This window comes from Lutra lutra, chromosome 12, assembly GCF_902655055.1.
Source record: "Lutra lutra chromosome 12, mLutLut1.2, whole genome shotgun sequence".
NCBI classification, from domain to species: domain Eukaryota; kingdom Metazoa; phylum Chordata; class Mammalia; order Carnivora; family Mustelidae; genus Lutra; species Lutra lutra.
The window spans coordinates 57,175,153-57,198,072 of NC_062289.1; the positions used below are offsets into that span (position 1 = coordinate 57,175,153).

The following is a 22,920-nucleotide window of genomic DNA, read 5'->3' on the forward strand; positions in this document are numbered from 1 at the left end:
ACCGTGGCCATTGCTGCTATAAACATTGGGGTACAGATGGCCCTTCTTTTCACTACATCTGTATCTTTGGGGTAAATACCCAGTAGTGCAATGGCAGGGTCATAAGGAAGCTCTATTTTTAATTTCTTGAGGAATCTCCACACTGTTCTCCAAAGTGGCTGCACCAACTTGCATTCCCACCAACAGTGTAAGAGGGTTCCCCTTTCTCCACATCCTCTCCAACACATGTTTCCTGTCTTGCTAATTTTGGCCATTCTAACTGGTTTATAACTCCATTTTTGAAAGAAGGAATAAAAATGGGTCTACAAGTAAAGACGATCTGCTTCTATATGTCATTCTGCAAAAACGTCTAGGTCTTCCTCTAAGAGGGATATTGATGGTGAAGACTTCAGGTCACATGAATGCTCTTCTTAGGACCAAGGAAAGGGGCTGAACTTAATGAGTTAGACTAAATTGCTACCTAAATAAAATGTTTACTATTTTAAGAGAAGATATTATAGTCACTGCAATTTAAATATACTCATTAAAACATGGGCCAATTACGAAAGACAGTACACAGTTATAAGGAAATAGTAGCATGTAGACTGAAACCCAAGTTTCATGTAGGATAGAACATGGATATAAGCCACCCATGGAAGCAGATGTGGACAGAACTACTCCCTAGGATCACATGGTTACAGAAGTCATTGGCCATTGCCCAACTACATAGTCATGAACTTTGTCCTGAAGGAAATAATTGCATTTGGCAATGTCTAAGATTATCCAAATTCTGTTTCTTTGACTCCAAATCAGTATGTTATTTTTCTTAACAAGTTGCCACACTACTGGCTGGGGCGAGGTTCTCATATAACCAAGCTCTCATTTCCAAAGCATGGAGATGACTGAGTTATACTCTGAAGCATCAGCTAGTCACAGGAGAACTCTGAACTCATATGGTTTCCAGTTAGAGTCCCATCTCAATTTTCTCTCTTCTGTGTTGAGCAATGAGCTGTAGACCAATAGGCAACTACTTGATTTTGGATGTATTTTTACCTTTCTGGAACTCAGTTTCTTCTTTGTAAATGAAGAAGCTAGCCTTGATAGATACCCAAGTTCCTTCTAGCATAAAAGTCTGTGATTTGGGATATCTTCTTAGAAAATGGGACCTTTTCTCCACTGTCTACATGGTGTCCAATTAGGTCCAGCACAGATGAGGGGCAACACAGCTTGTTGCTACAGGAGTATCCACCCCTGCTGTCACTATGTGAGGAAACATCTAGAATCTGGGATTAGGAGACAGGTTTCCAGTCCTGGCTCCATCTTGGCAGGGGTAATACCTGGGGCAAGTGACCGCTGCCCTGAAGTTTAATTCATTTCCAAGATGGGATAGGGGCATGGTGACTGTGGTGATAAATGGTGTTCCTTGGAACCTCCAGAAATTTCTGGCAAAGAGAAGGGGTGAGGAGTAGATCTGGGCTGCTTAACTTACAGCATCCAGAGTGGGTGCACTTCCATGTGGCTTATTAGGATTCCCTATAAGAACTCGGCTGAAGATGGGATAGTGCTACTAACTTATCTGAAGACCACTGGGCTGGATGACTCAGTTGGGACATTTGATAATCCCACTCCCTGGAATCCATCTTGCCTTGACTGCTAGCCATTCCTAGCCATTTTTTGTTTGTTTGTTTTTTATGATGTGAAACTTAGGGCTTAATTTGTCCAATCCAGAATTGTAATACTGAGGACAATGACCCACAGAGAGCTTATGTCAATTATTAAAGTCAAGTCACAAAGCTAAACATGAATTAGTGTTACAAAATTATTTCATTGTCTCCTCTGCCATCTTTTCTCTAACTTCCTGATGCTGGCCTTTCAACTTTCACATACATTGTTCTTTCTCATCACACAAAAGGAAGTCCAGATGGGTCTGCAGAGAGCATTTTTTTTTTTTTTTTTTTGGGTCTGGAAAAAGAGTCAACTAAAATCTCTAGAGGAAAACAACCTATGATGGAAAATGGGGTCTCTAAATATTGTAGAACATTAGTAGCAATTGGTAAAGATTTCTAGATGTTCTAAAGGCAACAAATAAAAAAATCATTAATTTTACTGTAGAAGGGTTTCTTTACATCCCAGTTAATATGACACATAGTGGTTTGAATCAAGGCATGTGTTATGGGTTAAAATTTGTCCCCCACAAAAGATGATGAAGTCCTAACCCCCAGGACCTGGGACTGTGACCTGATTTGGAAATAGGGTTGTTACAGATGTGATCACGTTAAGATGAGGACATTAGGGTGTCTAATATGACCGGTGTCCTTATAAAAAGGGGAAATCTGGACACAGACACACACAGAGGGAGGACAATGTAATAAGGCACAGAGAACATTATCCATAAGGAATGCCTGAAGTTGCCAGAAGCTAGGAGAGAGGCAAGGAACAGAGTCTTTCCCACAGCCCTCAGAAGGAAGCAACTTTGCTGACACCCTGATTTTGGACCTGTAACCTCTAGGGCTGTGAGAGAGCATACTTCTGTTGTCTGTCCCCTGGCTTGTGGTGCCTTGTTATAGTAGCCCTAGGAAGCTAACACATTTGGCAGTTACAGACATGATTATGACACGTGAAATACCTTACAATTCTTGACCTAGGTAATCCACCCACATAAATTGGATCTTTATCTAGACGATTGAGATCCGAAGACGCTCCTGGAGTTTCGCCTTGCTTGGTTTCTCTATAACTGGTGTCATATGCATCGATAACTGCTAGGATTCCTAAAAAGAAGAACCAGGAAAATGAAAACCATTTTCTAACATTAAAGTAAAAACGAAGTTCATTTATAAATTCTTTCTTTATAAATTCCTTCGCATTCTGCACATTTGACCAGGGAGTATTCTGGACTATTAAAGGACACATGAAAATCCTCAGTACAGAAGTCAATGAATCCAGAATACGTATTGCTGAAGGACAGCACTGCGTGTGTGGCAGGGAAGAGAATGGATCTGATCTTTGATTCCAATTCACTACTTACTGTTAGGTAATGCTCTTGGAAGCCATTAAAAAAAAAAAGTATAATATTCCCCCCAGCAATATGTGAATCCTAGCATTTAGTATTTCAAAGAAAACAATGGCTTTCTATTAGAAGATCATTCAAGAATACCCAAGAAGCTAAAGTAAATAAAAATTGCTGATTTTGGAAGGATTTCTTTCTTTCTTCCTTCCTTCCTTTCAAGTTTCTAGAGACAAGAGAGGAGGGAAAGAGAGAGAGAGAGAATCCCAAACAGGCTCCATGCCTAGTGGAGAGCCCTAAGCAGGGCTCGATCTTACAACCCTGAGACCGTGACCTGAGCCAAAATTAAAAGTCAGACTTTTAACCTACTGAACTACTCAGGCGTTCCTGATTTTGGAAGGATTTCTATTCCTACGAGGGTGGCCTGTACCATCTCATTGCCCTTCTGTGCACTTAACTTGCTTTCGGTTTCTCTGGAAGGCGATTTTGTACCAGGTTCCATTGTTATAGCGTCTGTCTGTAGTAAGGGCAAGAGGCCCTGAGCCCAGGTCTACTGTAACTCTGACTCTGCCATGTACCAGCTCGATGGATAAAAAGTCTTTCTGTGAAGAAGAGAAAAAAGTTACCCAGGGCTACATCGTTCTCACAGATTCCCTTTTCCTTCCTATTGCAGACAGTAAAACCTTCCAAAGTCAAACTCAGAAATCTGGATCTGGCCCAACCATCAGAAGTCTCTGTTAGGAAACTGAAGTATCTGGGAAGACTTTCTAGAGTACTACACAGGTATCAAGGAGAGAAACACATTGTTGCCAAAATCTATAGTAAGAGAAGTGGAATCTTTGTATCATTTTCATTTAGATTCATAATCGGGCCAGTCCTACAAAAAAAAAAAAACTAGAAGATTGAGAGAAATCAACCCCACAATAGAATAAAAACAACATTAAGTTCCCATAGATGGAATTCAATGAAGGCCACAGTGATCAGAATGAACACTGAACAAGATAGAGGAAAGTCAAAATTTAATAACAAATATCATTGATCTCCATAAATGGTAGGATGGCTCTTTTCTACTTGGTGCTCTCCTGTATTTTACAATGGTTCTTCAGTGAATTTATAACATAAAAATATTTAAAATGAGGAACTAGTATGACAAACATATATATATATCTTATATTTGTATATGCTCACAAAGAAGTCATTAAACATAAATATCCTCACAACAATTTGACTGAATATACTTACAGTGCCATTTGAAGTGAGATAGAGAAGAAGCCCATTGGGTGAAAAGGTACTAAAAAGCATAATTATCTGAGTCCCCGTCGTCCGGAGCGTTCTCTCCACGACCGAATACCCACTCCCATCAAAATGGAAGGAGGAGTCTTCATTCTGGGGGCTGCAAGACAGAGCAGAGGAAATACAACCTATTCTCAGGAAGGTGGTTAAAAAGAAAGGATACCTTTACTGAGGGCTTCCCCTCACAAACATTGTGGTAGAGCTGTTATTTCCATAATTTGATAAGTCACTCTAAGACCTATCTTAAAATATGCTGCTAGATTATGCAAGACAAAGTCCAGTTGCTTTGTACAGAAAAGAAAGTTAACATAGGCCGTGTTCACTGGAAGAAGAAAGAAGAAAGGTCTTCAAAGGATGGATAACTGCTATAAATATTTCTACTTATCAGGTAGATTTTCATTTGTTCTGACTTCCTTTACTATCACTGCCCTTTCTTAATTCCACAGCTTTCAGAGTAATTTTTATATTAACATTTTATCATTTATCTGCTGGTTTTAAGTAATGCATCAGTTAAACTGGGATAGTGATGGAAAACAAGTATGTACCAATGTAGCAGAAGGACCACTTTACCAAAAAAAAAAAAAAAAAGAAAGAAAGAAAGAAAAAGAAAAAGAAAAGAAACAAACCATCATTGACAACAGCACCCATCTCAAAAATCTGTGGGGTGTGCTTACAACAAAGTTATTTAAAATAGACCTTGGTACTTCTCAGGTCCGTGTGTTTTCTGGTCATCCCCATACCTCAAAAGGCTGACTATTTACTCTTCAAATACAAAGTAAGTTTATCTGGAACATATCACAATACATTTAAAAAATATATTTCTGGGCTTCAGAACCTGGATGTGGGGTTTTTTTTTTGGGGGGGGGGGGATATGAATTTGCACTTTCCCCAGCTGAAGGTGTAATACCCAAACTCAGAGCCACATCTCTAAGCAGGACACGTAACCAAACGGTGACACTGTTTCCATTAACAAAAGAAAAATATCAGTGCTTTATGAAACCTGAGGCTTCAAGCTGACAGCTTCCTGTGGTCCTGCTTTTTTGAAAGATTTCTGTCCCTTGACCTTTCTTAGAAGTATAACTTAAAGGAAATGCACTCTGCATGAGGAACCTATGGTTTAATTCTCTATTATTTCATTCTGAAACCTATGAATTCCTGCAGGTATGTCCCATTGCTCTGTTTCTTGGCTGGTCACAGTTTCATGCGGCTAACGACACAGACTCTAGAACCAGACCGCTGGGGTTCAAATCCCTGTCTCCCCCTTTACTAGTTGTGTGAACTCGGAAGAGTTGCCTAACGTCTCTGTGTGTCATTACCTTCATCTGTAAAATAAGGACAATAGAAGCTCTCAGGAAGGGCTATATATGATTTAATACATATAAAGTCCTTTAAACAGTACTTGGCACTTAAATGTTCACTCCAGTTAGCTCTGATTATTTTGCTATGTTCAAAGGTCCCCAAAGGGATGTCATTTTGCCTATTAAAAGCGGAGCCTCAAAGATTAAGTACCCTGTCCAAGGGCACACCCAAGAAAATGGTGAAGCCATTTTTCAAACAAAAGTCCAGAAATCTCTCTAGTCCTGCTGTGCACGCCCTCTCCCTCTCCAGAGCTAATGAGTTCCCTGTTCTTGAGAAGGGGAGCTCTCTGTTTCTGGTTTCTCTCCATCAGCGGGGCCTGCCCACATGAGTTAGCCACAATGAGGGATGCACTCAAATGAAACCATGTTTGTGCATTTCCTGAGAAAGTTCTTGCTTCCCCTCCCTGGCCAATGACACTTTTCTGGGGCTTGTCCCCTTGTGGCTGAGGCTTCTGTTCTATAACCACGAGACCCACAAGTATCATCAGTCAGCCCAGGTGCCTGTTCCCAGGTGGGCCACAGGAAGGCAGCTCTGGGGCCTTGCACAGGCAAGGGACTCTGGGACAAATGAAAGCTGGCTGGTTGCCAAAACAACCTTACCTCCCCAGCTCTCAGCCCAATGAGCCTTTAAGAATCACTAGTCCTCTGATGCAAGCTCCCATGATAGGGGGTCACACCTGCTGTACTACCCGTCAGCACTCAGGGCAGCTGTATGACAGTGAGTGGTGGGGACACCTGGGCCCCGGGCCTCTGATGCCACTTCACCTGTGCCTCCACTTGCCACAGCGGCAGAGAACTTTCTCTGTGCTTCCACAGGTGTCTTTCCTAGAGACCAGGAGACGTTGGAGAAGATCAACTCCAATGACTAATGCTGACATCGCCAGCAGCTAGCAGGGGCCCGGAACATGGGAGACTGGCCTGTCCCAAAGGTCCCAACACAGCCTGTCACAACATCCACTCATCACTAATACAAGAATAAAGACCTGTTAATTAAATAAAAAGGTTTTTCCATATTTAGATGAAAACTGTTAGAATCAGTGGCTTACTGTATAATGTCCTTTAAGAATTTAAGAGATCATAATTATAAACATATGCCAAAAACATATAAAAAAAGGCAAATATATTCAAAGAGGAATAAAAAAGTAAAAAAAAAAAATCAGTTCATTTCCTTGGTAATAGAAGTCAAAGGTAAATGCTCGTTCTGAGAAAATTTTTAAATCTAAAGGACATCAGAGGACCACACTAATGATTTAATAATGGCAGATTACTTAAACAAGAAGGTCAAAAGCACATGAATTCTAATCACCGGTCTGCTAACATTGATTCATTTCCTAGAATTAGTTAGTTAACTCTAAGCCAAAGTCTTCATCTAATAAGTAGAGGAGGTTGCCTAAAATGAAGACAACTCAATTTAAAAAGACGGACAGGCACACCTGGGTGGCTCAGTTGGTTAAGCGACTGCCTGCAGCTCAGGTCATGATCCCAGCGTCCTGGGATCGAGTCCTGCATTGGGCTCCTTGCTCAGCGGGGAGCCTGCTTCTCCCTCTGCCTGCCACTCTATCTGCCTGTGCTCATCTCTCTGACAAATAAATAAAATCTTAAAAAAAAAAAAAATTAAATAAAAAGACGGACAGAAAGCGCCCCCTTGTGTCTGTCTCTGCACCTGCCCCTGCATGTTCTATGGAATGTAGGCAACTCTGAAATGCTTTTTAAACAGTTGGGGATCAAGTGAGTTTGGGACTGCTGCCGCTCCCGAGGACACGGTTAATGTGTGTAAGCATATCAGAGGCTCCGATGGCCTCACCATAAGACAGTGTACTTAACTGTTTCATTCAGTGTTTCCCAACAATTTATAGTCAGGACACACCTTATATCCCCACTTAGAAAAAAATATTTATTAATATCCTATTAAACTATTATTCTTTTAAAAAACATACTTTAGGCATGGTAGTCAACATAAGGATAGCCTGATTTGCTCCGTACCCAGAAAACCTCTGTTTGAGCTAATGAGTCAATCTGATCCTGAAGTTCATGTGGGTGGTCAGGCTTCTACCAAAAAAGCCAGTTCCAGGAATAGGGTGGAGGCCGGTGGGGCAGTGGGAGCACCTGCTAATCCCTCCTCTTGGTCTGTAGCAACCTTCATCTTTCCCTGGGGGTCCAGGGTGGGTGGACATGTGGTGGGAGGGTTTTCTTTAGAGAAGAAAACCGATGGCCACATAGAAAATGGACTTTCTCATTCCAGCAAACGAGAAGAGCTAGTAGTCATTAAGTTCCCTCATTACTGCAATTCAAGGCCAGCAGTATTATTATTGTGTTATGTTAGTCACCATATAGTACATCCTTAGTTTTTGATGTCGTGTTCCATGATTCATTGTTTGCATATAACACCCAGTGCTCCATGCAATCTATGCCCTCCTTAATGAGTATTAAGGCCAGGGGGTTAAAAATAACCCTGAAAATGATAGGTGAAATTAGGAATACTGCAACAGCTAAAGTAGGGGGCATTTTCTATATTAGAAATTTTTGAGCTCTCTTCAGACTTTCTACAAGTAAGATTAATGATCAGGAGTCAATCTGCGACCCAGAGCCCAAGGGTTGGAACAGTTCTCAAGTTAGAATCACTAAATTGCTCGGGAAACTTCCCTATCAGAAAAACAGCATGAGGAAAAAGTGATGGGAAGTCTGGCTCCCAGAGTTCTAGAGCTGGTGTCATTACCTCACTGGGCAGTATCATTTTTTTATCTTATTTGCCAATTGCAAAACCTTGGGTTTCACATGCTTATTGTCAAGAAAATAATTCTGAGGCATCTACCTAAAAAGCAATGGACTGTGACTGCAGGAAGTTCAGAGTGGAACACTGGGGCCGGGGTTTCGAGTTTATAGAGGATTTTCACATACATCATGGTTAAGTGTTCATCACCAGTGCTGGGAGGTAGGACAACAAGATTTTCATTTTCCTTTTCTGGAAGAAGAAACCAAGTCTCCATGAGGTGAGGTGACTTATTATAAAGTTACTGAGAGAGATCTGGTAGGAGAGGGAGCCTGAAAAAAAACTCCAAAGCTAATATTTTTTTCAGTCATAAGGCTCCAAAAACCAAACTTCTGGTCATGACTTTGAAAGCAAGTGAAGTCAAGGGAAGGAAACAAATAAAAGGCTCAAACCACAAAATCCCAAGCTACGAGCCCTAAGAGAAAACAGCTCTGACAGTAACAAAATGAAAACTCACCCACGAATTTCTAAATGTAATGGGAGTTGCTTCTAACTGATCTTGTCACGGCTCCCTGTTAATTACAGATATCTATCTGGACAGAGCAGCCCATTAGATGACAGAATTATATCAGATGTTAAATTTCTCTAATGGCAGAAGCAATCTATTGTCTTAATTACGAAAGCTTGAGGAAACAAGATTTGTATACTTCTGGGGTTGCAGTTATCTTTTTAGAAACGAAAATGGGGGCTGTTGAGCTCGGTGAGATTGTTATTAAATGCCTGCTCCTATAGCGGTATCTGCCAAACGATGTCAGGGAGTTGTTCTCCATTGCCAAAGGCATTTAATTTCTAGAATTCCAGAATTTAAGAATGAGAAAGTATGTAGCTATAAAAACTGGTGGCAGAAACAAAATTATCATCCTTGGAAGTATTTCCAAACTGAAGATGTACAGTGATTTATCGAAAATGTTCCCATGGCTCTCTGGGACAGAAGGTGCTTTGAGAAGATATCTGGTGCTTCTCAAGGATATGATCCACGATGAAAGCATACAAGACACAGTGAAAACTACTTCTTAAAGGTTAAAAATGATGCCCATGCTTCCATTAGTAAATGACCTATGCCCTATCCTTTGGGGTAAGACAACTGATATGACAGGGCCACCGTGATAGGCATGGGAATTCCCTAAGCAGCTATGGGACATGAATGACACTATATATTAAATTGCAGGGCCCGTTACCTTCCAAAGCAGCCATGGCACTTGCCCTCCCGTTCAATATAGTTCCACAGGCCGATGGACTGTCCGTTCAGGAAGGCCTCTCCCATGCAGCCTTTAAAATGGGTAACCTTCACAGCAGGAGACTTCTAATATAAACAAACAAAACAGAACCCACATGAATCGGGAAAGGAATACGTTCTCTATGTGCACAGAACTCCTTGCTGGGAACGCAAATCTAACATCCAAATTTTGAGAAAACAACATCCAGAAAAATGGCCCCATTGTGATCACTGGTTTCCTCCCAATTATTAAGTGTAATTGTAGAATAAGCGATAACCAAACAGGATCGCAAAGATCACCTCGGTTACCAGAGGCCCTGGAGAGAAGCTCCTTTTGCAGGTGAGGAAACAGAGGCTCAGAGCGTATTGGTCAGTAGTGAGGGCCCGGCTGGTACTGACCCCCTTACTCTCAGAACACAGAACCAAATCCAAGTGACTCAACTTCATCCAGTAAGGGGATAGCGGGTATAATAAAATATATACCACTAGCTCTGATGTTAAACACTAATTAGCCTTATTCTACCACTAGGGTTAGAAGAGCAATAAAAGAAATTACAGAAATGAATACAGAATGCTGAATTTCCTGTTTCAGTCCTGGGAAAGAAACTCAAGTCGCAAAATGGACCATTGGCTTCTTTTCCATTTATGCTCTTTATTCGGCAGGACCCTCTGGTTTATAAAACCAGCCCAACTCTGAAAATGTGCTGTCATTATGCAAAATCACAGAAATGAGAAATATTCATCTGCCTTGGATCTGTTCAATAGTTTAAGCACACTAGTTTTAGGGAAAAGCAGCCCATCAGTCCTGTTCAGATGAATGTCTTGAACGTTACCTTGATCTGTCCTCCAAGCCCTCCAACAAACATGAGCGTTGAGTTGTTTATATCGAGAACATTGGCGGTTCCAGGGGATTTACTTGTTTTTGTTGGTGGTTTCTGAGCTGCGCTCATTTCTTTTACACTCAATGAACCGATGTTTCCAAATCTATGGGTCACAAAGAATTACAGAAAGAACACTTTCAGAATCCCACGACTGTCCGCGTAAGTACACATCTGTTTCTAGGCAGCCTCCAGGCTTTTCTCCCCACATTCCCTGCAGCGGGTCCCCCCACTGGTCTCCGTCTTCCAGTCTTGTCTACCCTGTCCCCAGTTTACTCGCAAAAACTTGTGGAGAAGGTCTTCTAAATCATAAATGGCATTGTGCTACCTCCTTGCTTAAACCAGTTACAGATGATCAGTTAACTATTTGAAACAGGCTACTGCCTTCAGTATTACTCCTTTTCCACAAATAACAAAGCAGAAGACAAGAATTCCCGGCAACAACAAACCATAAGATTACGGAAAAGTAAAAAGATACACCTTAAGGGAGGCTTTGCAAAGAAGAATTTTGCTTTGTGTGTGTATTTTAAGAGACGACACTTCCCACTTGGATCCCTGCCTTCTTTCCTCTTCTACGTACACACCACACACCCCCATGTGGGATTTCTACCATGTTGCCTCTCACTCCTCTCTGCGGGGGAGAACTCAGTTTACTGGTCGGCCAGCTTTAGACCTAACATTCTAAAGGTAATGAACGTCTAACATTTTTCTTCTTTTGATCGTTGATTTTGGTAACAAAGTTTATTTCTTTTATAATAAGGGGGGGGAAGCCCTTAATTCTATAGTTAATCTAAACCAACTATCCTTTAACTGTAATCTAACTTCCCCCAAGTTTCAAAGACTATGATAGGATGTGACAAACATGAACTTATAAGATATAGTTCCAAAAAAAGAGACACTTGGAGAGAACTTTCTCTATTACCTGGTTACATAGATACTGTGCCATTTGTTGTCATCAATTGGGAAGTCTGGAAATTCCAACCGCGTGGACCCGGAGCCCAGATCCCAGAGAAAGGCCACCTTCCCTCGCCGCATCTCCACTGCCAAGAAATCAGACTGGGGTGCAGGCATGAGCTGGGATGAGTTTACATGCCGACTGTTTGCATGACTACCAAAACATGTTAAAGAATGAGCTCCTAGAGCATATCCTCTATTCTTAAAAACAATAAAAAACCCACCTTTTGTCTTTAGATGTTCCCCTCCCTGGAGCTGGAGCATGACTCAGAGTCTTGGAGATGGTTACGCCATTGTTAGAATAATAGTGCCCCTCCCAACCTTGCCCTGCCTAGCCCTGCACAGTCCCTTCCAGAAAGTTCCTCAGAAACACTCACTGGGGGTCACCAGTAACTTACAGGGAACAGGAGGAAAGGCACTGGACTGGTCTGCCCAGTCTGAGAAGGCAGTGAGTGAACATGAAATACGTAGTAAGACAGGAGTCATGACACCCCGCAACGCAGACTTGCATCTGTTCTGCACCTCCGCTCCCAGAAAGATATTTCAGAACTTGTGCTCATTAATATTTTCTGCTCTCAGACCCACAAGGGTTCTGACCCATTCCCACTGGCAGCCAAAGGTATCAAGTCGGTCTTCCACAGGGGACTTGCCCCTCTGGGAACCACCGAAATCTCGTTGAGTGGAGGAGCCTGGGTGAAGCTGGACGGTTCTGATACACCCCTTAGGGTGCACACCCCCACTCCTGATGACAACCTCTGAGATCCAGCTTCCACCCCCAAGGCTGCGCTCGGGGGCTGAAGAGGCTGCAGAAGCCATTAAGAAATGCCACCCTGTAGCTAGGGAAGACACTCTCCTCAACATCACGGGGCCCTCCTCACAGGCATGCAGCTTGGGACTGTGTGTGTTTTTAATCTAATGCAACTAGCTTAGCAAAAGTTTAGTTCCCTTAGAAGGATTCCCGATTTCACCAAGGCCCTGTTTTTTTGTTTTTTGTTTTGTTTTTTCTTTCATCAACCCCCCTCCCCCCACCAATTCAGAAACTACATACGCTTGGAAGAGATTCATTGGGGCTGTCTACGGTCCATACTCACACTGGTGCTGCTCCCCAGGTAGAAGAGAAGGTTATCGGGTTCACTTGTCTTAACATTGAGCGTTAAGGTGTTATAGTTGGTAGAAGAAATTGGAGGCTGGTAGGCCCGGATGCAATCTCGGTCTGCAGACACGGCGACTTTGATCTGTGAAAGGGAAGAGGAAGTGTCCTAATCACTCAGTGACAAAACACTGGCCGCAGGCCAGGAGATCAAACGTGCTGTTCCAGAACCAATTTTCACTGGTCCACAAGTTTCCTCTCCTGAGGATGCATAAGGCTTTGTGTTTCATAATGTGAGAGATCAGGTGGTGAGGAAAATTATTTTATTTGGTGAATGACTTAAATATGGAAAAGTCAGTCTTGAAGTTTTAAGATTATTTTACATAGGAAATGAGCTCGCTCATGTGAGACTTAATTCCTTGAGACAAGGAGCTTATCCAGATCACCCTGGAATCTTTACCCCTAACACAGGGAGGACGTTTGATGATCATCTGTCAAATACGTGAAGGGATAATCTATTTATATATCCAGCAAATATTTATAGAGCAACCCCTGCACTTACTACACGTTTCTCTAAGTATCTGCATATATATCCTATATTAGCTTTAAAGATTATACGTTTGTACTAATCAGAGCATTCAGAAGCGTCCGTCGGGCTTACATTTCGTTGGTGACCTTCACTGAAACAAACAGAAACCAGAGCTCATGTCAACCTACGGCCATTTTCCAATATTGAGGTCACTCGAGGGAGGGGGGAGTGGAAGACTCCAGAACTGCTTTTTCTTAGCTAGCAGGGTTCAGGCGGATGAACGTGAGACCAGAGCTCACATCCGTCCTCTATAAATCCCCAGTAGCGTGTCAACGGCTTAGTCTCTTGAAGAAATTTCCCTGAAATGCCTCCCGTTTAGAGCCTGGCCAAGGCCTGGAGCTACGGATGGCCGTAATGCACTTTCTTTCCAGTTCTCAAGTGTTCGATGCACTCAGTGTCCTGGATTTGTGAGCACCTGTGTGTGGAGGCTGTGCGGCCGGACTCCTGGGCGATGAGGCTCAGGGTGCGGCCACACTCTGAGGAACACTTGCATTGCCGCGTTCGTGAAACGATGGCCACGGAGCCAGACTCGGCCAAGGCAGCTTAGAGGCAGACACTTAGACCATGAGCTCTACAGCAGCTGGGAACAGCTGTGGACCGACGAGTCGAGGCTACGGTTATAAATCTCCACAAACACGTGAGATCTCTTCACTATCATTTGGAACCAGGTTGAATGAAGAAAAAACAAAGAAAATGAGACTACTTAAGTCCACTTAAATATACTATCCAGGGCAGGAGAGATGGTATATTTGAGACCAAGCATAAGCACCATAAATAAAAGTCATAAGTCGCCATATCTATCTATCTATCTATATCTCACATATATACAGATATATATTTATATACCTAAATATATATATATATATATATGTGTGTGTGTGTGTAAATATACCTAACACAAAGTCTTAAATGTACTGTAGACAAGGCTGGGAGAAATGTGGGTGGTAAGAGCAGAATCGGTAGAAGTCAGTGTGACAGTCCCCTCTACAGGAGTCCCCTGAGACCGGAGGTTACCGAGAGCCCCCGCTGCGGGAGGCCCAAGCTCCTGAGAGCCCCAGGAACCCACACTCACAGAAGCTGCTTGCTTCCGGGCCTGGCTGATGAGCAGTTTGATTTCTGATAGGTTTCTGCTCAGGTTCTCTTCTAATATCTTCAAAGGCTTCAACCGATCAAATAAAAGGCTGGCTTGTGTCTCGGCTTCTTTCACTCTTCTTCCAGCTAGCAGAGCTACCCAGTAGCAGGTGGCGAGAAAGATGGCGGCAGGGAGGAAACGAGGGAGGTGAATTTATTATTCCCAATGCACTGAATGAAATAGAACATCCTAATGATCAGATCCTTGAAATTTTGGTAAATACAGTTGACCCTCGAGTGACTCAGGGGTGGGGTGGGGGGCTCTCAACCCCATGCAGTTGCAAAGCTGCGTGTAACTTCTGACTCCCCCAGTACTTCACTAGGAATAGCCTACTGTTGGCTGGAAGCCTCACCAACCATGTAAATGGTCAGTTAACACGGTTTGTAGGTTACATGTGTCATACACTGTATTCTCACAATGAAGTAAGCTAGAGTAAAGAAAATGTTAAGAAACTCAAAGAAACTACATTTTCTGTATTCATTGAAAAAAAAAAATCTGTACAGTGGGCCTGCGCGGTTGAAACCTATGTTGTTCAAGGGTCGACTGTACATGAAAAATGCGCCAGCAGCAGGCCCTCCCCAAGGCTCTTCTCTCCCCTTATAAATGCAAATCTAGACATCAGTGCGTTTTTATTCCTTAGGGATGTTGTCTGTCACAAAGACCCCATGGTACACCGGGCCAGTTGGAAATCTCACAACATGGGCTTCCCCTCTGGGAAGGGAGACCGGGACGTACTGGTCATTGAGGAGTCCTGTAGAAGTCTGTTGGTTTCTCGTAAGGTGGCGTCAACCCTGGACAGGTCGGTGGATGTGTTCAGCAGCTTCTGGCTCAATCCCACGACGTCCTTTAGGGTGCTTGCTGCGCTCTGATTTGCAGATGCGGCCAGCTCTTTGACTTTGGTTCCCTTGCCTTGGATACCTGACAAATTTAAATGCAAGCATGCACTCCTCTGATCGCATACAGGGAAAACCATAAACCACCAAAAATGTGACCTCTCATGGAAACATGTATAATATTTCTTACAGGCTGCTGAACAGAAAATAGGGCTTCTCATTCTTTAATGGCAGTACTAAGACTGAATGCCCTATGCCTTACCACACCCTCTTAGGGACAAATGAAATAGTTTTGGTAACAATGTTCTCTATTGACCTTTCAACACACAGTGAGATCACCTACCAATTGTTGTGTTCTCGGCATCTTAGATGTTAATAAGCTAAACTTCTTTATTTGGTCACCCTTCTAGTCATGAGATACCTTCTTGAAATCAGTCCATGTGTAGATAAGAAGGTTGGGGAATTTAAACTTGTAGATAAGACGTGCATGTCCTAGACTAGAGGAAGTGGCATTTACCCACAATGTCAGCTGGCTACTAGACGGAACAGCAGAATAAAGACTAACCAGTCACAATGGATAAAGTGGAATTCAGTTGTTTTAGAAAATCTGGGTAATGATTTTTTTTAAAGGCACTAGTATTCACGTTTAATGTATCCAGTCTCAAACAGGACAAAAACCAACACTAGAAGGAGCTGGATAAAGAGTCTACAGGTTCCTTTTTACTCTTGCAGCAATTTTTCTGCAAGTTTGAAATTACTTCCAAATAAAAAAGGTTTTTAAAAAAAGGGGAGGTTGGCAGGGGGGCAGGGGTACAGAGAATCTTAAGCAGGCTCCGTGCTTAGTACAGAGCCTGATACGGGGCTCGATCTCACAACCCTGAGATCATGACCTGAGCCAAAATCAAGAGTCGGATGCTTAACCAACTGTGTCACCAAGGTGCCCCTGAAAAGGTACTTTTAAGTATTTAACCAACACACATCATGTGTCCTAAAAGAAAGAAAGAGAGAGGGATGGAGGGAGGAAGAAACAAAGAAAGGAAAAAGGAAAAGAAAAAAGAAAAGAGAAGAAAATGAAATGAAACGAAACTTCGTTAGAATGTGTTCCCATGATTTAAGGTTAGAAGTCAGTGCAAAGTGCCCCAAGCCCAGACCCCCCGACAGTAGTTTCCACGTTTACCGCTGAACCCACAGAGAGAACTCTGGAGTTGTTAGGGCGTCTTATAAGGCTTATTATGAAAATAAGGGAAGGTTGAGGGACTGCATTGCAGCTGGACTCATTTGTATTATACTTTTAAACAGTTTTCCTATTTCAGACGGTAATGAATAGTGCATTTCCAACCCATCAATATTAAAGTGATTTCTGAGCTTATTTTAGAATGCTTTATTGCCTCATGAAGGAAGATCACCAAGCAAGAGTTCATTGCCCCCATTTATAATGCATCTAGCATTATCCCTTAAAGTGGGAACATTCAGCTTCTTGCTGACTTCTTCAAATGACCCTTTCATTGAAGGGATGTGTCGAGTCATTTTAAAAGAAAGCAATTCATCGGGGGGAGGGGGGCGATCAAGTCTCCCAAGGTTTTTTGCTTTTCAGAGTATGATTTTAGCATTGCAATGCAGGTGTTCTGGAGCTATTTAAAAAATAGTTACCTGCACTTCCAAATCATACTCCTTTGCTAGTAAAAACTCTTATCTGGGTCTCAATTTGGAGCAAGGCTGTTAATCAGACTGGCAGTAGGACTCCCTTCTGCTGTGTAATGGCTTTACAAGGAGCAAACATTAATTAAATCAAGATTCCCCTTTCCACTTACCTTCAGGAATTGCTGTGAGTGTTAAGAGTGATTCATTGGTCCTCCTAGTAATTGTATCAGCATTCTCTTGAACTCTGTTTGCTGTATTTTTCAATTCATTCAGTTCCAATGCGATACCTATTTAAAGGGAGGAAAAGTGTTTTCTTAGGGTAGCCTACTCAAAAGTTGCTTAGGCAAGGGTTACCTTCATCACTTTGACCCATCTACAGAATCAACAGCTTTCCACAGACACCCCCCCTCCAATATTGAAATTTCTCCAGCAAGACTTAGCACCATTCATTATAGAAAGTACGAGTGTTTTGGACTTCCTTGATCATTTTTTCTATTTCGCTTGTTACCCTTCTCTCAAGTATTTCTTTGCAAATTGCATGTCCAATTTAATTAGAGCTCAGGCGAAAACTTGTGTTTAAATCCCTCAGTCTTAATCATTCGCTAACTTCCTGTTCACAACTTAATCTTGTCCACCTCTCTTCTCTAGGTTATAAAACCCCCAAGGTTGTCCTGCCCAGGTATCTTCGCCTGGTACCCCCCTGCTTCCCCGGCTGGGGCCCCTCCTCTCCCCCCACCCTCTCACCACAGGACAGGTCTTCAACTCAGCCTCCTTCAAGTCTGATCAAAGCTGTTGGATCAAAGCTTTTACTTTGAATATTTCTGTATAACACACAATCACATCTCAATGCTGGACACATGGTTAGAAAATGAATTATGGATAAAATACCTGATGAACACGATGGTTCTGCCTAAGGTTTTAATTGCCAGAAAGTTCACTGGTTGGTGGCCTCTGATATACCTTTTTGCCATGTAAGCTGAAGCCCCAGTCCGTGAATACAGATGCTAGAGTTTGTGTTTCATCTGCTTTACGGTCAAGTGTGAGGGACTTTCCATTCCATGAGATGACAACATAAAATTTAAATTGTGTCACTCACAGAAAAATAAAACCTATGCCCACACCCGGGCCCTTGGCTCAGACAGTTATGGGAGGATCCCTTACGGGGCATGAAAGTGTTCTTAGAGGGGTGTGAGCTTTGTTTTAGTCCACTGTCTACTCCTATAAGGACTTGATATTTTTTGTTAGAATATTTTACAGTGAAAGGTATATGTTTTTCTCACACCACAGATTCCTGCTGCCATTTTGTGTTGTGTTCACTGGACAGCCCATACATGTGTGAAATCACTGTTTACTGAACCCTTCTGGAAGATCTCACTGCATTGGTATTTATAAAATATAAAATTTAAATTTAAATTATGTGATGTTTCTATGACAGGAACTTGGAATGTCATTGTGACAAAGAAGAGTTCATGTTCAAATTCCTCCAGGAAAGGAGAACGTTCCAGTGATATGCTCAGAGGCTTACTCACTCTGCATATCAATACAGTTTGAGCTAGAAACTTACCTTGATGCTTTCTGCTCAGGCTTTTGCCTTCTTTTAGAAATCTGGAGCTGACCTGGAGAGCCGCTTTCCCCTTAGAAACAAGGGATTCTGGGAACTGGAAAACAGGACACCTTAAACATGCCAATAGTGTGGGGAGGGGGGCCAGTGTGGGGGAAGGGGCAGGTGGACTCCCACTGGAGATGGGGAGAGCAACTCTTTCAGAATAGCCTCTGGTCTAATTCCAAACATGGGAGTCCACGAGGTAATGGGTAGGAACAATTTAAATTGTCCTAATTCATGGCTGAGGAGAAAGAACACAAATCATTTTTAAATATATAAAGACAAAACCCAGCCATTAAGTGAAGATTTCTCCAGAGAGAAGATGTCTCAGGTAGATATCAAGAAGTATTATCCTTTCGTTATAAGAAATTGTAAGATTTTCCTCATTTCCAGATCACCATTCCCTAGTCTTTGTAAAGAAGTATTTACGACCTTAAGGGGTGTTGGGGTGGCTGAGTCGGTTCAGCAGCTGACTTCAGCTCAGGTCATGATCCCAGGTCAAGCCCTGCATCAGGGTTCTCCCCTCTCCCTCTGCCCCTCACTCAGCTCGTGCTAATAAATAAAGTCTTAAAAAAAAAGTATGACCCTGAGAAATTAAAACTTGTATCACATGATGACAGAGCCAAACAGCTCTCACCAGACAAGAATGGTGACAAGCATGAATTTAAGCCACTGAGTCTTTGCTCAGCACCCTCTGGAAACAATCTTCCACAGTGTCTAGAAAAGGAAGTCACACACTGTGGCCCCCGGGGCAGCTCTCACCAGGCTCGTCGTAGTCACCATCTCAAGAGCATCTTTTGCCACTTTCTCTGATTCTTCAATCAGGCTCCTAATGTTGGAATGAACGTGCGTTGCGCTGGTGGCATTCAGGGACACGTGTCTCACGTTGCCAAGACCACTGTGTAAGCAGCATATTTATAGACGTTAGCACAAACTAAAGGGAACTTGCCCACTATTCCTGAAAGCTTCCGGGTTTCTTACCCTTAGAAAAGTTCAAGGAATAACAATACAGGGACTCCCCTCTAATTCCAAAGGAAATCTTCAAAAGTAGCTACGTCCCCATGGGAACCCTCAGAAGCACAGTTTAATTAACACCCGCAGAATGGACTATTGCTTGTTTCCCATGGTTCTAACTGTCCACAAGTTTCCACCAGCTGCCCTCAACATTCCTTCATTTCTGTGCAGCCCCCCGCATCTGTCTGGGCTACAACTGTGTGTCTGCCTTGGCTGTCATCTCTCCTGCTGCACACAGGCTAATTTCCGAAAAGCTTCCCTAAGCATATATAAGGATGCTGAATCTTGTTCCTCAAAAGATAGATACCAATTGGATGAAATTCACAAGAGGATTTGGAGGGGGATCAGATAATATTTCAATCATCTGAACTTCACTCTTACAAGTGGGCAAATCACTTATGAACTGGTAATGGCGCAATTTCATCCAGCTCACTCTATCTTGAAAATGAAATCTGACAATTGACACATCTTTGCCTGCTGAGTAACTCACTTCATTTTCTCCCCAAGGTTATCAAGTTGAGGGATTCCCAAACCAGACGCCAGCAGTTACTGCTTGATTGGCACAATCTGGTGATTTATAAATAAAAGATAATGATGTTACTTAACTTCGTGTAGCATACCACATTGCTCTTACTAACTATACTAGGCAATATGGGTTTTGTCCTAGCTATGTATGTAGGCAGAATATTTTTTTTCTCTTTTGGGAAATAATGAAAGCTGATGAAAAGATAGGAGCGGAGTATCTAATTCCATTTTCTATTATGGATTCCTATGGCATGTGTAGGAGGTAATGCTTCTTGCAACACATAATTTATGCAACATTCTATCTTATATCATTTTTAATTGCTTTCCTTGTGTGAGCTAATCTTCTATGGCAGCATCCCTCAAATTGGAAAGATATTTATTTTCCCCCCTCCCACAAAACACACCCAATGTACAGCAGCACACACATTCCCAGTGAGTCCAGACTTTTTCTACTTATAATTGTAACAAACTTAAAAGAAATAAATTAACCAATTAACTCACAATATTGTGTAAATGTCTGGTAAGAACGAAATGCTAGTTCCTTCATTTGCTATACATTAGATAACATGGGAATCTTTAAAAACGTGACAAAGCCCAGGTCACGATCTTTGAGTGGGAGGAGGACAAGGGGACAAAAGCATCGGTATTTTTGAAATTCCTCCAGGTGATTCCAAAGTGCAGACAAGTTTGAGAACCACTGTCCTCAAGTCATGCTTCTCATTTAGAAGTGCTTTGTCACAAGTTGAGTACATATTTAACAAATGCTAAAAACATATGTTAAGATAACTGTAAGACAACAATAGGCCTTCAGGTAGTAGAAAATAAAGGGGATGGTGTCTTCCAGTGTGGGCAACCACAACTTCCAACCATGCATAATGCCAGCCAAATAATAAGCTCCAGAAGGACAAGATTTGTAAAAAAAAAAAAAAAAAAAAAAAAAAAAAATCAATGTCTTCATTCTGTCCAACCTAACAATGCCATGAGCACTGAGTCATTACTTAACAAGGCCTTCATGGCTTGATGATATCATGTGATATCATGACATAATATTTGTTTGATTCCTAACCAGTTCACTGTGCATTTTCCCATCGTATGCAGAAGGATGACTACTTTATCAGACAGGGGAGGAAATCCTCCTCACCACGTGCATAAAATAGGAGTTGTCGGTTGTAGACAAAAAAAAGAGTGACTCAATACTGTGAGCAAAGTAGCCATTCTTACTCTCCTTGCTCCGCAGGATCACCCGCCCTGGGACTCTTGCAAAGTCTGCTCTCACCTGGCCAGAGCACGTGCTCGTCTCTGGAGCTCAGCTGCATGGTCCTCTGCTCTGTAGACGAGGTCAAGTGCTTTTCTTTTGGACATCTGCATGACCAGATCATCCACGTGGTGCCTGATTTTGGCAGTCCACAGAAGCAGCTCATCCCGGTGATGTTCTAACTGCTATGTGGAGAAATTCAAATTGTGAGCACAGGTGCATCTGTGGACCGGTGTACCCGTGTGCGTGGGAACAAGGTGCAGGAAGAGGTTCCGAGCCAGACTTACTGCCAGAGCCTTCTGAGCTGCCTCAGCACGGGCGGTGACAGCCTCTAGCAATCTTCTCCCTCTGGCAATTAGCGTCGAGGTCAAGTTCTGTTCTTCTTCAACAAGCCGCTTCTTTTCCTGCAAAAAAAAAAAAAAAAACAAAAACAAAAAAACAACTCACCTTTGAGGATGCTTCAAAAAGGGAGCCAGCGTCTAAACGTTAGTGCTTGACACTGCGTGCGGGAGTTAGTAGGTGGGGCTCGTTTCTAAAGAAGCTAAAAATGGAATTAACGACATAGGAGAGTTGGGCTCCCAGCCCTGAGAGAGAAGGAAAGAGCCCGTCCTTCTGGAGACTCACGTGGAATTCGTGCAGGTTGGCACGGACAATGCGCAACAGGCGGTTGGTTTCCCGGGTCCTCGCCTCTGCCTCCCTTGTCAGGTCTCCTGCTGTCTGCAGCTCACTGGTGTGTTTTGAAAGGAGGCTGCTCGCTGCTGCTTTGAAGACCTCCAGCTCCTTCTGTGGCTTCTGGTAATTCTTCTGAATTCGTGATAACACATCTTCAGCAGCCCTGTTAGATATAGACGGCGTAGGTAGGAAGTAAATGAACAATGACACTCCTCTCATGAATGGACAGTGGAAGACTCTGCATTTCTATCCCTTGTGTCTTCTTGCTGTCAAAAGGGGTACATCGTCACCTCTAAAAGAGGAAGTAATTTTCCTATGACAGTTATAGGCATGGTGTATTTGCACTTTATCCTTAACGGGCGATCTTTAGTCACGAACTTCCTAACATATTTTAGTAGAGGAATTCAAAGAAATCTTCTCTCCTGTTCCATCCAGGAAAACTGGGCCACGGTCTGTGGGTGGGGACAGAGGCCATCTTGCTTTTTAGTACAGCAAGAAATTGAAAAGAGGCTATCCAGTGGTTTGTTTCATTTGTTATGAAGTTATAAATCTATCTAGAAGTCATAAAGGTTTTCCTGCAGCTAGTTAAAAAACAGATATTATAAAAACTGAAAATCCAAATGCCAGAAAGATCTAACTTGTACCACTGGAAAGAGCAAGCTTTAGGAAATCAAAAAACATGTTTTCCTATTCTTTTGTATATATGCTATCAAACTGCTTGTTTAAATCAGTTTTGAATTTAAAGTTACACAGAATAATACAATTTTCACACTATAAACCTTCGCAGGGATTGAATATATCCAATTAACTTCCTGCTTCAATTTGTTGGGAGAACTCAGAAAAATTTCATGGAAAATGCCTTGTAAATCACTCTCAGCTTTCACAGACAACCTATTGCTGTCCTAAGACACAACAGAAAACATTTTCCAAAGGTACATACTTAAACTCTGACATCGTTGGAACATCACCAGAACTTCAAACACTCTTACAATTTCCCATGATTTCTCATGATAATTAGGATACAGGCAACAAGAGCTAAAAGTACATGGGAAACATAAGTAAACCAATATATTTCTGATGTCTGACCATGGATCCCTTCATACCATTAAACAAA

General features: G+C 42.3%; 1 protein-coding gene across 2 annotated transcripts in view; it reads right to left on the minus strand.

Annotated features, from left to right (window-relative positions):
* The window catches only part of LAMA1 (laminin subunit alpha 1), a 163,529-nt gene that overhangs the window by 16,675 nt on the left and 123,934 nt on the right, over nt 1-22,920 (minus strand). For both annotated transcript variants that reach the window (XM_047698103.1, XM_047698104.1), the window contains exons 37-51: nt 21,759-21,969; nt 21,422-21,538; nt 21,156-21,319; nt 19,103-19,238; nt 18,302-18,395; nt 16,908-17,024; nt 14,999-15,181; nt 14,204-14,358; nt 12,544-12,687; nt 11,421-11,554; nt 10,454-10,604; nt 9,583-9,707; nt 4,226-4,376; nt 3,441-3,585; nt 2,606-2,747 (exon numbers count right to left, since the gene is read on the minus strand). In XM_047698103.1, the coding sequence (XP_047554059.1) occupies nt 2,606-2,747; nt 3,441-3,585; nt 4,226-4,376; nt 9,583-9,707; nt 10,454-10,604; nt 11,421-11,554; nt 12,544-12,687; nt 14,204-14,358; nt 14,999-15,181; nt 16,908-17,024; nt 18,302-18,395; nt 19,103-19,238; nt 21,156-21,319; nt 21,422-21,538; nt 21,759-21,969 (2,169 nt within the window). The remainder of the gene's footprint in view (nt 1-2,605; nt 2,748-3,440; nt 3,586-4,225; nt 4,377-9,582; nt 9,708-10,453; nt 10,605-11,420; nt 11,555-12,543; nt 12,688-14,203; nt 14,359-14,998; nt 15,182-16,907; nt 17,025-18,301; nt 18,396-19,102; nt 19,239-21,155; nt 21,320-21,421; nt 21,539-21,758; nt 21,970-22,920) is intronic.